This window comes from Amborella trichopoda, chromosome 1, assembly GCF_054954075.1.
Source record: "Amborella trichopoda isolate Santa Cruz 75 chromosome 1, AtrichopodaSantaCruz75HAP2 v2.0, whole genome shotgun sequence".
Lineage (NCBI taxonomy): Eukaryota > Viridiplantae > Streptophyta > Magnoliopsida > Amborellales > Amborellaceae > Amborella > Amborella trichopoda.
The window spans coordinates 51,175,644-51,192,299 of NC_142336.1; the positions used below are offsets into that span (position 1 = coordinate 51,175,644).

Consider the following 16,656-nt stretch of genomic DNA (forward strand, 5'->3'; position numbering starts at 1 on the left):
GAAAATTGTCAATCCGAATCGAAAATTGTCGGATTTTAAACACTATTAGAATTAGAAGAATGATTGAAAATGGATAGTTCAAATATTACATGAAAAATAGGGGTTGAAATTATTTTTTCTTATCTAAAATTATGAGATAATGCTAGAGGAGACAATAGCTTGGGTTTTGGACCTAACCCAGCCTGAATAGGGCCGAAAAAGCTATGGCCCTGTTGGCCCTACTGTAGAATTGGCTCAGGCCCGACCAGGACTTATCCTTGAGCTGTGTTGGCCCAGCCCTCATGCAATGTTTGACCAAACTGTAGTTTTAGGGTGGACTAACTAGACCACGCCGGGTCAACTTACCCATTACCAACCCTAATGTGTTTGAAGGCTTTTTAGTACCAAATCCACTTTTTTCCGCGTTTCAAATTATTTTTAAGATTTGAAATTCCCTTTTTCAAAGCTAAAATTGTCCAGGTTGAGATAATCGTTTTGAAGATTCATAATCACATTTTTTACCACATTTTCTTGCGAGATTTTGATTTGTAACTTCACTTTTTTGAGAAAATATCATTAGAGGTATTTTTTTATCTCACAAAATCCTTAAAGGGCTTAAGAGATCCCATATTCCACGGCGGAATTTACTTTTTAGTTTGATTTCATAAAAGTATCGCTTTAAAAATTTCGTTTAAATTTTTTTAAAACACCCATGTTCAAAGTCAAGAATTCTTAACAATTAGGATAGAAAAGACGGATGCCACAATACTGGAATGATCCTCTTCTAGATTAGTGTAACAATATCACACTAGCCCAAGACTCAACATCAAAGAGATTGAAGAGAAACAATTAAGATAAGCTGAAAGAAAAATAATTTCTTATTCAATTATAAAAATAGGATACACAAAAACATTACAGACTTGATACATATAACCTAATTTTCCCACCACACACATCTCTTTAAATAGAGATTTGTAGAACCATATTTACTAAAATAGCTACCCATTGATAACAATAGCTTCAACCCTACACTAAAACCATTCGACCTTTTATATGAATTCATTTTAAAAAAAGCAATCGACCTTCTTCATCAAAGGAGTCAAAAGAATATTACTTCCAACATTGCGGTGCTGATAACATTTGGAGAAATACAAATGCCACAATTATGGAACAATCAACTTCTCAATTAGTGTAACAATGTCACACTAGCCAAGGACTCACCACCAAAGAAATAGAAGATGAACAATAAAGATAACATAAAAATAATAATTTTTCGGTTAATTATAAAAAATATGGTACACAAAAGCATTACAAATTTGATACATGTGACCAAATCACTCATCTTTGAATAGAGGTTCTTACAACCACATTTACTACAATAACTACCTACTTACACCAATAACTACTAACCACCTAATAGTTTCGTACTTCCTATTATACAAATTTATAAATACAATCTCACTATGTCACTTAAATAAAATAACTAATACGATTTTTAGAAAATATATTTTAACAATTACGAGCACCTTAGTAATTTATTTTACATAAGTGGTTCTAGCCAAATTATAAATGCTCATCATTGTTTACGATTGGGAAATGGAACAACCAAATGAATAAAATCCCCATGATTGATCAAGATTAATAATATGGAGCAAATGATAGTTTTGTCAACTACATGTTCCTCACCTAAACAATGTAAGGTTGTTTCCTAATTTTTCTCGAGCCAATTAAGTTGCTAATTTACCAAAACATCTCTGAGTAATCAAAGGTTCCCAACCCTCAATAGTGGAAATTTAAGAATTTTTCAACAAAATGTTTGTAAGATACTTTCCTGAAACTTAAAAAGTGAACACCACAGCAATAAATAAGATCTTTTAAGCACTCTATTAATTTTGTAAGATACTTTAAGCCTTTTAATGATATCTACACCATCTTTTGCCAAAGCTTGTGCAAAACTTTTTTGAACACAACATATAACAGATCCTACTGGTCGCAGTGACAACACATGTAGGCATATCACCTTCCAAACAATTGAGAGAGAGCAGCTTTACACTGTGTTTGTTCCACACAATGGCTTGGCCTTTGGGAAAATGGGGGACTTGCAAATTGCAATACATTCAAGATTCACAGTCTATACACAAAACCGATATACACCATGAGCAATTCAAATTTTCATTTTACAAACTTACCTAAAGAAAAATGAGAGAAAAGGAAAGATATCACTCATTTTACGTGAAACACTTTCTCTATTGATCAGAGAAAACGTTAAGCACTTAACCTTCTTTAACCAAACTATTTTCAAAAACATTTCACTCTTTTCTCCCACGTCTGCAATTTACATTGGAACTTAAAAGTACTCAAAATCAAGATGAGAATCACCACCACCACCCTTGCCATCAAACTTCTTCTTTGTGGTCTCTGGCCCTGCCTTCCCAGTGAGCCTCGTGAGGTCGAAAGGATCTGGCACCTGAGGGGGTGTGGTGCTCCTTATAAGAGCCCAATTCACGCCTTCGAAAAAAGGGTGCTGCTTTATCTCTGTCGCCCCCCTCCTGTATGCAATCCTCCGTTGAGGATCCTTCACCAGGAGCCCACTTATCAAGTCCTTAGCTGCCATGCTCACGGCCGGGGTCTCAGGAAACCTCAACGGTTGCCCTACGACATTGAACAAAGTGGCTCGGTTCCCTGCTCCCCTAAACGGAGTCATTCCATGTAAAAGCTCATACAAGAAGATACCGAATGTCCACCAATCCACAGCACTTCCATGTCCCTCTCCCCGGATGATCTCGGGTGCAAGGTACTCATGAGTTCCAACGAAAGACATTGATCTGGCACTTGTAGGCTCTGCCATGAGCTCCGGCAGGGCTCCTGACGCGCTTCCGATGCCAAAGGCAGCAGAAGGGCCAGAGTCTGACTTAGATTTTCGACCTTTCTTTGGGAGGAGACGGGGAAGGAAGGCAGGAGGCTGGATGCACCCAGGTTGCTGGAATTCGGAGTCGAGTATGCCCCAGTTTGTGCCAGAGCCAACTTGCACTGAACATGATTTTACGAGGGTGGGACTGACGGAGCATTGTAGGGAGAGGTCGAAGTCCGAAAGCATGATGTGGCCTTCCTCTCGGACAAGTACGTTTTCGGGTTTTAGGTCTCTGTAGATGATACCCAGCATGTGTAGATACTCCAGTGCTAGGAGTACCTCTGAGGCATAGAACCTGAGACCAAAGTTAATTAAATGTTAGATGTGGTCTCAAACAAATGAAGTAATATATCGGCCTTCTAACGTGAATTCCTTGTTGACCCATATGTGTTGAATGTGTCCCTAATCTCATAAATATGATGTGATCACCTCCATGAGAACCCAACTTCCTTGACTCACGAATCATCAGATCCACCTTCCCGATCAATCAAGAGCCGAAGTCAGCCGGGGTCTCATAAATATGATGTGATCACCTAACCCTTCAAAAATGTCAACTCTTAAACTTTACTCAACTTCCCAAATATGATTATTATACTTCCCCCTCACACCATTTGTGAATCTTAATGGATCATAGAAAAAACCAATAGACCACAAGATCTTTTATTGTATGCATACCAGCTGATGAGGAGAAAGGTCATTGCACAAAAGGGACATAAAAAAGGTGAGAGACCATGCCTACATAAAACAGAACTCTTATACATGGCAACACCTAAAATAAATAAATGATTTGGATACCGACCTTGCAGCTTGCTCTGTAAAGTGCTTGTTGGGCTGCTTTTGCCTTAGGGAATGCAAATTCCCCCCACTGCAAAACTCCATGACCAAGCAATAGAATTTATCAGTCTCAAAGTGTGAATACAGTGTTGGCAAGAATGGATGGTCCAACAAAGCAAGTATCTCCCTTTCAGTTTTTGCCCTAAGCAACTTATTCCTACCAGCCAAAGAAGCCTTATCCATAACCTTCATAGCAAAGAAGCTATTTGTTCCTCTTAACTCCACCAAATACACACTCCCAATATCACCATAACCCAATCTCTTCAATAACCTGAAATGTGTCAAACTCAGCGGTGAATCCCTAGACTTGGCCATTTGAATTGCCTCCCATCTCCCATCACCCCCAGTGTGAGGTTTGTTGATGCCACTACTTGTGCATTCTAAACCATCATTAGGAGAGCTCCCACAACTTGCTCTGCTTAAACCATTTGACTCACTGGTTTTATCATCACTATTTGCCGACCTCTCGCTATGTGTTTTAGAAATGAACTTGTTTGGGCTGGAAGAGTCATTGCATAGGTCCGTTGTACCAAAAGTATCTTTTGTTTTTGCAATTAATTCCATTGTCCTAGTGCTTAACTGAGAGACACTAGCATTCTTCGTAAGAAATGTTGGGTTCGCCGCTTTTGTTACAAATTCATAGTTACTAGCACTTGCACAGCTAGGGTTCAGGTTTGACATCGTGGAAATGTTAGAGTTATCGAATTTTTTGGTTGGGAATAACTCTCTGGATATGGATGAGTTCTGTTTAGAGTTTCTAGAGTTTTTAGAAGGAAGTGGGTCCATAAGTGATTTGTTGAATTTAGGGTTGCCATAGTTTCTAGTCTGTTGTTGGTCTCTCCGAGAATTTGTCGCCCTTGGGCTATGGGACTTAATATGGATGGGGTCTTTTGGGCTAGAAGTCTTGCTTGGAACCCCATTCTTTGTTTTGTAGTTTGGGCTATTTGTTGTTTTTGCTTGCTGGTTGCTACTATTCTTGGTTGTAATTGGTTCTAATGCTTTGGCGAATGGATTTAGTGATTTCGAGGTTTTGTGAGAATTGAAACCAGAATTTGTGGTAATTGAGTCCAATTTTTGGGTTATTGATTCCATTTCTACTGGGTCTGATCAAGAATATCTTGCGTTTGATTGCAATATAGGTATAATTAATCTTCTTTCTGAATGATATAGTGTAACTAATCTTTTCATCCAATATCCTTGAAGATCGTTTGGGAGTGGCTCTATGGCTTTATTGAGAGTTGATAGTGAAGAGGTTTGGATTTCCAATGATCAATAGCTTGTTCTACTGTTGCTCCCATCAGCTTTCCATTTTAGTTTCTCTTAGTTCCAATAAATCCTGCACCAGACCAAGTTTACATGAGTAATAACATCAAAAACATTCAAGCGAAGACAAAGTGCATTCAATTTAGTTCATCTAATCACATTCATATTTGCTGCACAACCAAGTGGAAAAGATAATAGCAAGTCCATCTAAAAAAGAGGAAAAAAATGATAAAATTGGCGTAGATGGACCTCAGAAAGAATCTGTGTTCATGGAACTAAGATTTTTTGAATCTATTTATGTAAAGAAAAAATAAGAATGCAATCATAAAAGGGAAATCATATTACAATAAATATCTATTTTATGCATAGATATAAACAGCTCCTTACACCCTCAAATGTTACCAATGGATGGTTGGGGAGTTTCATGGACTTTGAGCAAGAGAATGAATCATTGGCATCAAACACCTAGAGGGACATATTTATATGTATGTAAGATATAAAGAGGTACTATATGTTATCATTTATAAAATCTTGAGAATTTGCTGAAATGACTAAAAAGATCAATTTTACCCTCAATTCAGTAATTTCAAAATACTACAACCTGGTTATAGGTCCAAACCAGATACAAATGACTCCGGCAAGTGTCCATTACTTAGGTGGGACGGTTGGCAAAGCCATTCATATTTTGTTTCAAAACATACCCATAATATAGCATACATATCATTTAAAAGATTTTCTTTTTCAGCTAGCCATAAAAGAAGATGGACGAGGACCAAATAAAAATACTATTGGACCCAGATTTTGCATCAAGGCCCTCACTTTTTGTCGCGCGAGCCTCAACATTGGGACCAGCTAGTTGTGTTGGACGGTGTAGATGTGACGCAATTTCTAAACATGGGTCAGCCAGGATTGATATGCACCATTCATTACAATTGGATGGGACAGACGTTGGGTTTGCACATCATCATGTGCTTTGCCCCAACATGTAAACGACTTTCCCAACTTATATATTTGTTTTTGTTTTTTTTAAGAAAATTAAGAATAGAATTTACCAAAAACAAAACCAGCCTATGCATTTATTTGAAATTTCACACATTTTTGAGTAGTTGCATGATTTGACCCGACTACTAGACACTGGAGATTAGCCATTGCATGCATTTTGTCTGGGAGGCCTTAACATATAACCTCCGACAAAAATAGTCGAAACTGTTCAATTAACTATGTTATTGTTTAGGATTGTACTCGTAGTGATATTTAATATCAATCATTAAAATATATTTATCATTGAAAAATATTTTGAATAAAATATTTATAGGGTTAATATTATCTGTTTTTCTTCCATTCATGTAGCAAGGTTTTGCATTTTTTTTTTTAAAAAAAAAATTCAATCACTTTTTGGGGACAAAAATTAGTTTAATTATAATATAATTATAAAATTCAAAAGAAAAATAAATTGTTTTTATCAATATCTAATTTTTATAATTATTATAAAAATATGTGTATAAAAATCGTACTTTTTTTGACAAAAGTATAGAAATCGTACTTAGACTTTAGGGAATCATGGAAAATTTATAAATGTAATATTTTAATAAGAATAAAGTATTCTCATATAAATTTAATTTATTATTTACTATAACTATAATTACATTACATTATTTTACAATTTTTTTATTACAAAATAATAAATGTAAATATAATATATATCATATTTATTATCCAATCATGAAGATAAAGAGGGGAAAGAGTACGCATGGAAAAATAATAAATTTTTAAATAATAAATTTTTTAAAATAATATTATTTGTAATACAATATAGAATCTAATTATCACTGTACCATTCTAATAAAAATAAATTATTCTTACTAATTCTTACTTTTTACGATTATTATAGAACCTTTCATGCAGCAAGGTTTTTTGTTTCTTTTTTATATTTTTTGAGTTACTTTTTGAGAACAAAAATTAGTTATAATTATTAGATTCGAACAAAAATATATATATTTTTATCAATATCTAATTTTTATAATTATTTTAAAAACAATATTTATAAAAATTGTACTTAGACTTGAGGGCTTCAAGGAAAAATTATAAATATAATATTCTTAGAGTACACATGGAAAAATAATAAAAATTTTAAAAATAAAAATTTGAAAATAATGTTATTTGTAATTACAATTATAGAATATAATTATAACTGTAAAATTCTAATAAAAATAAAGTATTCTTACTAATACCTACTTTTTACAATTATTATAGAACATTTCATGTAGCACGGTTTTTTATTTTATTTTTCTATTTTTTGAATTAATTTTTGGGGATAAAAATTAGTTATAATATAATTATAAGATTCGAACAAAAAATAAATTATTTTTATCAATATATAATTTTTATAATTATTATAGAAATAATAATTATAAAAAGTGTATACAAAATAATAATTGTAAATATGATATGTATATTATATTTATTATCCAATCATGAAGATAAAGAGAAGAGGGAGTCTACATGAAAAAATAATAAATTAAAATTTTTAAAATAATATAATTTATTATTACAATTATAGAATCTAATTATAATGGTATCATTCTAATAAAAATAAATTATTCTTATTAATACCTACTTTTTACAATTATTATAGAAATATAATACAAAAAACACATAACATAGGGATTTCTTAAATTCAAATCGTGCACAGTTGGAACTTTAAATCACAAGTGCCACTTAGAGGGAGCAACTCTCTCTCTAAAATAGGAGAGAAATTTAAGTCGATGATATAAATAAGAAGGAGAGTATGGGTGAGACATTTTAAGAGGGAGAGATACTTTAAGAAAGGAGGAGAGAGATAGAGAGAATCCGTTAGAAATAATATTGTGATCCTTTCTAGTTGTGAGATCTAATTCACAACTGTGATAGAGAGATACCTGAGTCGATTTTAGGAAAGCAAGAGAGAGATTTTAGAAAAGAGGGAGTGAGAAACAAAAAAAAAAAAAAGAGAGAGATTTTAAGAAAGAGAGGAATATCATGAGAGAGTAGGAGAGAGAAGGTTATAGGAAAGAGTGTTTAATATATGAAATAGAATGGAAGAAAGAAAATCTCATATATATAAGAAGAGAAAAATTATGTTTATCTTTATAAAAAAAATATGGGATTTAAGAGAGAGAGAGAGTTAGAGAGGGAGAGAGATGTGTGGAGAGAGAGTTATAGAGAGAGGGAGAGAAATTTTAGAAAAGGAGTGAAATAAAGAAAAACAGTGGAGAGGGAGATAAAAAAATATGTAGCGAGAGAGAGAGAATGAGAGTGAGAGATATGAGATTATAAAAAAGAATATCTAATATAAAATTAAAAATCATGCTTATCTTTTGATAGTGAAAAGGAAAGAGAGATACATGGAGAGAGGGAGTGTGTGTTATAAGGAGAGGGATAGATGCGTTACCTTGAGAGATATAGCAATTTTGGAAAAGAAAAAAAGATACGTGACGTAAGAATAACAAGGGTATATCTCTCACTTAATATATAATATATGGATATAATAGATACTATGAGACCATTTACTAATGTTAAATGATGTAATAATTACTCCTAAGTATTAGATGTCAAATTAGACAACTTAGGTATGTCATTAAGTTTGTAAAAATTTTGTTTTCTTTAATTTTGAGTTTAGTCATTGGCATATTTACAACCTACCAATTCGAAATCTGGCAAATAAGAGTGATTGCACCTTTGTTGTACTAAAAGTAAATAGTCTCTTTGTATACTTTTCTTATTGCTTATATGCTTGATTGATTTATTTGATATAGCTACCCAAAAGGTTTTGTAACTAGTGTATGGATGAGGAAAGTATAACATGCTCCATAGGGTCACTATAACATCATGGTCAAAGGAACACTACCGACCCATCAATTGGTTGAACGGTGATGGAGAGTGGGTCCCGTGAAACAAATCACTATTCAATAATATTTCCTGCTGTCCCTTCGTTACCATCCAACCATCAATCTGATGGTGTTGACATCTTCGTGTGACTATTTCCTATTTTCCATATATAAATTAGGTACCTTTTCTAAATTTATTTATTTTCATGTTAGTCATTTAAGTTAAAAATGTTATAGATATTTCATATTGTATATACATATCTTTTTCTTCGTGTTATTTTATTTTTTATCAAAGTACCTTACGATTTGAAATTCAGCCCCCCAAAAATTAGGGATTTTATCCTATGAGATCATTCGCTTTTTATACAAAAAGGCCACCATAGTCAAAGCTATTGGATGTGAAATGGGACGTATTGACATGCATCACGATTTTCAAAAAAAAAAAAAAAAAAAATTGATTTTGTGCTTAATTAGTGTTGCATTCTCGACCACTCAATTACACATGCAATGATCAATAATGATTGTGATATTCTTATGTCAAAAATAATTGATTTTATCATCTTTTTTTTAAAAAACCATGAAGTGTTTTGGAGAAAAATAAAAAACACAAAAAATAGATGAACGTAAAATAAAAAAAATGTATATATATATATATATATATATGGGAAAGATCTTATCAGCCTAAGGGCGTACTACTACAGTAAACGGCAGCAGCCCCGATTGAATCTGGGCCGATCTGACGACTCCGAATATCCGATAGTGTTTGAATTTTAATTTTTTTTTTACAAATCAGATTAATTTGAAATTTCGAGCGTATGATAGATGAATCTTAGAAAAATATAAAAAAAATATTTTACATGAAAAAATTGATCAAAATACCCTTGTAAAGTTTTAGGAGTATTTTAGTAAATTTATTTTTTACAGATTATTATTTTTATATATTTTTATTTGGTACACCTTGATGAGAAGAATATACACCTAAAATTTCAAGTGATTTGAATTTATAGAAAAAAAAATTTAAAATTCAAATACGAAAAGAGGTCGTGACCTTCAGATTCGTTTAGATTCAATCTGGGTCATTGGCGTTTGCGTCAACTAGTGGGTGTACATAATCCACTCCCATATATATATATATATATATATATATATATATATATATATGAGTAATGAATATATGAGATCCTTCCACACCTATATGTAGGACCCAAAAGGATCACCATCAAATTTGGCACAGATCTTTAAAAAAATTATCACATAAAGTGTTTTAGAGAAAATTAAAAAATACAAAAAACAGATGAACGTAAAAATATCAAAAGATGTATCAGATTGACCCAAATTCAATCTGGGCCATTGAGCTTATACTATTTCATGAGCTAGTGGGCTGACCCAAACTTTTTCTATATATATATATATATATATATATATTACTTTCAAAAAAAAATACAACTTGCAAAATTTCTCTAAAAATAAACCTTCTTTTTTCAGCCTGCCCCATAACTTTCCTGAGGCACTAACCCACAAACTAGTGAATTTCCAAAAGATTGTATCTTAAAAAAAGAAAGGGCAATTGAAAACTAAGTAGCACAAAGCACCACACGACATAAATGCCAGAGATTTTATGATGGGTAGACCACATTCCTGCAACCATGGTCCTACATGGAGGTTGTCGGGTGGCTATAATCAGGCCGTCCCATAAAAATGACAAAAACCATGTAGAGAGAGAGAAGGATTCAAAAAAAAGAAACATAGAGAGAGAAAGGAGACGGGCGCCATTAGACTTTTTTTTATAATAAAAAATGAGCAGACAGAGGAGTTAATATCATCTTTTGAGAGAGAAAGAGCTGCTGCCTACGAAGGTCTCAGGAGGGGTGGGCCAGAAACAGTTATAATTTTTGGCTTTTTATGTATAAAGTGGACGTTATCAGGATTCGAACCAACGCCCTTGCGTTGGTTACCCGAGCATTTTGACCTAACGATCCTTTAGAGAGAGAAACCTCTTTCTTAAATTTATTGTTAAGTTTTATGCGAATTCATAAATATTTCGTACCTGCAAGCAGACGTAGCCCCTTTCCAAATCGAAAGCCATTAAAGGATTTTCCTCCATTTTTGCAGACAAAAGTCGAGAAGAGAAGGGAAAAAGAAAGAAAGAGAAAAAACGATAAAAAGTATGAAGAAAAAGAAATTAATTTGCAAAAGGTATGAAATCGGTTCATTATTTTTAGGGCATTAAGAAGTTGGCATTCACAAGACATGCGGTGTTTGCGTAGTGGATCCAACTCTTCGGACCAAATCTGTTTTACTTTCATGGGTATGTGCCTGTGAGGGTTGCCACGTGGCTTCTCAAGAATATTGATGCAAATTTCCATTGCCTCTTATTCTAAATTCTTTTTCTTTTTTTTTATTTAGTAATTCAGTGAAAAAGATAAATCCCTATCTATTTTTAAAAACGGATTAAGAGTTAGCTTTTTGTAAGTATTAGTGAAATAATGTTAGTGGTGAGAATAAAAACCACAACATAATGAATAGGGTGTGGGGTGCTACCATCACGACCCATCCCCTTTCCAACATACTTAAACACACCTTCGTCTCTAAAATCTCTCTCTTCTTACAAGATTTACCAATGGGCGTGGTTTGTATAGAGCCAAGGCTCTGAACAATAAAAATAGAGCACACCTTTAAATAATATCGACAAATATGATTTCAATACTGAAAATCTTTGTGATAGCTTTAAATATATTTTATCTTTAATTATAAAATTTAAAGCTTAAAAAATAGTGTAGATCGAGCAGATCTGTGAAAATATTGAGAATTGACGATCAAAAAACGCGTAACAAGATACACGACTTCTAAAAGTTGAAGTCCTTTTTTTTTTTTTTTTTGTCTTCTGATTTTCATGCATATTGATATCAAGATGATCACTTTGAGCATCAAAACGACATCTTCTAGTGAAAATTTTGATGTGGGCTCTAATTTGATTGTTTAGAGCCTCGGGTCTATAGAAACTTCTCCCCTTTCTCATTTCTCTCCCTGTCCTTCTTCTCTATATCTCTTCCTCTCCCACACAAATCGGTTGGATAATATCTCCTCTTGACATGTGATAATATCTCTTTCCTATCGCTCTCTCTCTCTCATATGTAAATGAAATCACGAGGCACCCATGTTTGCGAGGTGGACCGTGGACCACATGGCACAGTATCAAGGGCACGAAAAGCACTCAGAGTTCAATTTTTAAGTATTTCTCCTAAAAAACATGGTAATTTCCATTTATATTTATTACTTCTACCTCCTGTGTCTGTGATGAACGATGATCTTCAACTTTGGCTTCTATGGATCTAAAAGATACTGTGGAGCTCGTTTAAATCTACGTGAGCAATTGGAGTTGCGAGTTCGATTGAGTTTTAAATGGATTTTGTATAACAATCTTAAATTACTTGAAATACATTTCGGTTGTAAATCTATCTTTTTTTACAGCCCAAGCCGGTCATGTCAGTCCCCAGCCAAGATAAAGGAAGAGGGTTGTGTTAGGCAGAGCAGCCAACGTAAACTTTTGCCACATATTTTCATAAATCCTGAAATGGCTGATAGGGTTCATGTACCCGACTCCAAATAGTTGGGATATGGCTCAGATCTACCTTTTGCCACATCTTTTCATAAATCTTGAAATAGCGGATAGGGTTAATGTATACAACCTCAAATTGTTGGGATAAAGCTCAGATCTATCATTTTTATAGGTGCAAAAATAATGTACATCTTATGACAAAAAATGGTGCAACCCTTAAGATCTACGATAAAAAGAATTATATAAAAATTGTTAAAAATGCAATTTGTATATTAAATTTATTTATTTTCAAAATTTATCATTATAGCTAAAATTATTGAAACCCTGGAGCCATAAGTTTAAACCCTATCTCTCTCCTCAACCTTAGAGATTTGGACAACATGAACTTATTCTAACTCACGACTCGCCATGGGTCACATGGAGTATTCAAAATTTGGATGGTTAAGGAGAATCGTTCACCCACATATCGTTGCAGCGGTCGATATCGATGATCTAAAAATATTAAAATATAAATAAAATACAATAAAACTAACCATTGGGGTTTATGAAATGAGAAAATATAAGAGGGTTTTAAGGGTAGGACTCCGCCTAAACTATCCCAGAACCGATTCAGTCCCGAAATATTCCATCAGCCACCCATTTTGAAAATCACTATGTTTTAAAACACCACACGTTTGAAGAGGCAAAGGGTATAATTGTCTTAATTACTAAATGGAAAATCTACCATAACAAGGATGATAATTTTGACCACTAAATGTTAATAAATGAAGTACCACAATATATTGGGACTTCCAGTTTGTAAACCTGAAACTTCGTGTTATCAAATGTGCCCTTTCGTGACCACTAATAATGTGTTTCGTTTTGGAGGAGGAGAGCCAGAGAAGGATTTGAAGGAAAGAGAGATGCTCCTTGGCTATAATTTTGGGAAGATTTCGAGAGAAGGAAAACGTTTATATAAGGATGCTACCTTATAACGTAGAACTACGGATGCTCCTAAAAAATCCATCGGAAAAAAGTGATCATCTCGACATCGAGACGTATGACTATGGAAAATAAAAATATTTTAAGTATAAAAAATAATGCATTTTACAACATATTATCTACACCGTCCATTTTCATGATTTTCATATATTTATAGATCTACTTGATTTTAACCATTTTTGAAATTTAAAATTTTATAATTAGATTTAAAAATAGATTTTGAGATAATCCTAAGAACATTTTGAGATAAAATTTGAAGGTCCACCTTACCTCTACACGTACGGATGCATCTCTATACAAACTGCACCCTTAAGAGAATGATAGTACGGAATGTAAAAATTATTTATAAGATGCAGTTTACATGAGGTACTAACCTTAAACAATCACACATCTCTAAACTCTATCAAAAGAAGCAGTTTATGTGCCGGAGAGTCTTACAATGGCCTAGAAGTCTATTTCCACCATTAATTATTAAATTTAAAACTCCAAAAATGATGCTCATCAAGCATATTTATAAACGCTTGAAAATATGAAATATAGATGGTCGAAATAATATATTTCAAGATTCACTAGTTTTTCAAGGCCTGAAAACCTTTTTCCTTTTTTATACCATACATTTTGAGGTAAGATCATCTAGGACCCCTCTAAGTCTATTGGCCACTATTTTGCTCATAATTTTGTAAAAAATATTTCAAAGACCAATTGGTCTAAAATCCTTCATAGTACTAAGAGATTGAACTTTTGGGATCGAGAAAATAAAAGTTAAATTCACCTCTTTCAAGAATTTGCCATTTCTAAAGATATCATTGAGGGATAGTTCCTTGCGAAAAATTCCCAGCTATACTTATAAAACCCTACTCCAAAACCATTCTGTCCAGGGGCAGTCTCACTTTTCATGCTCTAGATACACTCAAATCTCCAAAACAACTCTGGAAGTCTAGATTGCCAAGCCATGAAGTATTTGAAGAAATAGAAGGGAAGGCAAAAATCATAAGAGGACTGTGATTTGAAGTGCCTTTAGGAAAGAGCTCAACCTTCAACACTATAGAAAGGATAGAATTCAATCCACATTTGCTAAACCGCGGTCGAGTGGCTCTCGAAAGCAATGATTCCCTGTACTATTATTAGTCCAAGAAAACCAGCCTCTTGAAGAACTCAAATCAACCAGACCACAATGCATTAGCAGAAATTCCTTTGCAACCTCCATTCTTTTCCGACCCATCCATTAGAGAGTTAAAATCACCCAGAAGCAGCCATGGTCCCAATTGTTTGCTGTTAACATGTCGTAAGTGATTCCACAAAAGAACCCTTTTTGAGACAAAATTACTAGCATAAACCCTGTAATCTTCAGTGGGTTTCACATTATAGATATTATAATTCCAAAGTAAACAATCTTAGATTTGCCATTGTTTATTAGTGAAAATTTCGACAGAGGAAATGCGACCTCCTCCTCATTTTCCTGTACAAACTCGTCCATCAATGGGTAGAGGATAAGGGTCTTGTTGAATTGTAACCTAGGTGAGGAATTAGATGTGAGCCCCCCCCCCCCCCCCCCTCTATGGATTATAGGGCGTGCCGGCTTGAGGGGCGAGAAAACCAAGAAACCACTAAAGCTAAGGGGAGAGTTTTCCATTCAAGAGGGGAGAGGCAAAAGAAAATGATAAAAACAAGATGAGAAAAAGAGACTGACCTTAAGTCGGGCCCCCAGGCCCGACCATTGAAATTTGTGGTCAGTTCAAGATTAGGTTTGATGAGCCAACCATTTAGGTTTCTTCGGGATTCATCGGGTTTGAAGGAATTGGTATCTGGGTGTTTTGAGGTCAGGGTTAAGGATGCCTGGTTTGATGTTTGGGTCTAGAGCTCCAACTTTGGATTTTACAGGTCAAGGCGAGTCTATAGTGCGACAGTGTCTCTGTCCTTGTGTGCCTATTTCGGCGTCCAAAATTGGAGGCTAGGGCCCCTCTTTATAGATAAAAGCCCCTTAAACAGTGTCACATAATTTTGATTCAATTTGGGTTGTCGATTTCCAGCACCACCAGTGGCAATGCCAAAGTCAGCACCATCAACGTTAATACTTTAGTACCATTAATCATTTTGAAGCCACGTCAACAGTGCTAATATTGTCGGTGAATCATTACAACATGCATAACATGCTTCCACTCCTCAATGAAAACATTTTTATAGTGGGCAGCTCGTAATCAGGGTCACTGATTGGCAGCATCTCCACCACTAGTGCCATCGTTGCTGCAACTGGCACCACATTTATGATTCTTCTTCGGGCATTGCTAGCACAGAAGCAGGCATGGACACTGCAACACCTACCTTAATCGTTTCATTTTTAATAATTGGTCATTCCTAGTTACTGGAAACGTTGTTTCGCATGTGTAGGGGGCTAACTTTTCTTGGCATTGCTACCCATGACTCCGACACCACAAACACTATGCCTAATCAAATAATTGAATGCCTAATCATTCAATTTTCAATTATTTGTATTGCCTTATTTAATAAAGCTATTATTCTATTGTTTGTTGGCGTGGGTACCACCAATGCCAGCGTGAGCACCACTGACGCTACTTTCACTTGAGGCTTCGGGTCATGTTTTCCAGTGGGTCTTCCGGTCAATTGTTCAGGGCAATAATTTTGATACACTGTTGCTGATGGCAATGCCGCCCCTGATGCAGACATTGGTGCCTCCAACACTGATGCATTATGGTGTTTCTGGCTAGATTGCAGACCCGACTTTCGGCCAATGATTTGTATCTACAGTGGATGACGGAAGGCCTGTGGCGTCGTTGGTTCTGACTTTGGCATTGGTGGCGCTAGCGCCATGGAGTAGTCCTTTTGCTTTGGTTTTGCCAGTCTTAATGCTAGTGTTAGTAGTAGTAGTACTGACGATGGGGCCTTACGCATTGCCAACCTTAACGCTGACATCGGGGAATCTATCGTTAGGTATTAGCCCCCTTGTCGCGGCGTTTGCAGCCTTGACGTCAGCTTCAGTGGTATTGATGACAGCATTGGTGGCATCATCGTTGAGGACTGAAACATCATATTTGTAAACAAATTTCTTCGGGCCATACCTTCCAAACCGTATATTATATTTTGGTGATTCTCGAGCTGTTGGAAAGCTTGTTATCTGTACTTTTATTTAAAATTCATTTTGGGCCCAAAAGGCTGATTCTTAAAAGGTCTATGAGGCTTGGGCTTTCAGGGGGCTAGTTTTAGGGTTATGGGGTCAAAATCATGTATGGATTGATTCCTGAAGT

At 34.7% G+C, this 16,656-nt stretch overlaps 1 protein-coding gene across 1 annotated transcript; it reads right to left on the reverse strand.

Moving 5' to 3' along the window:
• Positions 1-2,054: 2,054 nt before the first annotated feature.
• LOC18448950 (serine/threonine-protein kinase RHS3) lies at positions 2,055-11,057 on the reverse strand. Its single transcript, XM_088871303.1, has 3 exons — positions 10,901-11,057; positions 3,690-5,060; positions 2,055-3,185 (listed from the first exon to the last, which is right to left on the reverse strand). The coding sequence occupies exons 2-3, from the start codon at positions 4,814-4,816 to the stop codon at positions 2,327-2,329; spliced, it is 1,986 nt and encodes a 661-aa protein (XP_088727429.1). The 5' UTR covers positions 4,817-5,060; positions 10,901-11,057; the 3' UTR covers positions 2,055-2,326.
• Between the last annotated feature and the right edge of the window lie 5,599 nt (positions 11,058-16,656).

Bases quoted from the DNA above. Each gene is read 5' to 3' on its own strand.
- LOC18448950 (XM_088871303.1), bottom strand. From the start codon at position 4,816: ATGGAATCAATAACCCAAAAATTGGACTCAATTACCACAAATTCTGGT. The intron at 3,186-3,689 runs GTCGGTATCCAA...CTTTGGTCTCAG, and splicing joins TTTACAGAGCAAGCTGCAAG to GTTCTATGCCTCAGAGGTAC.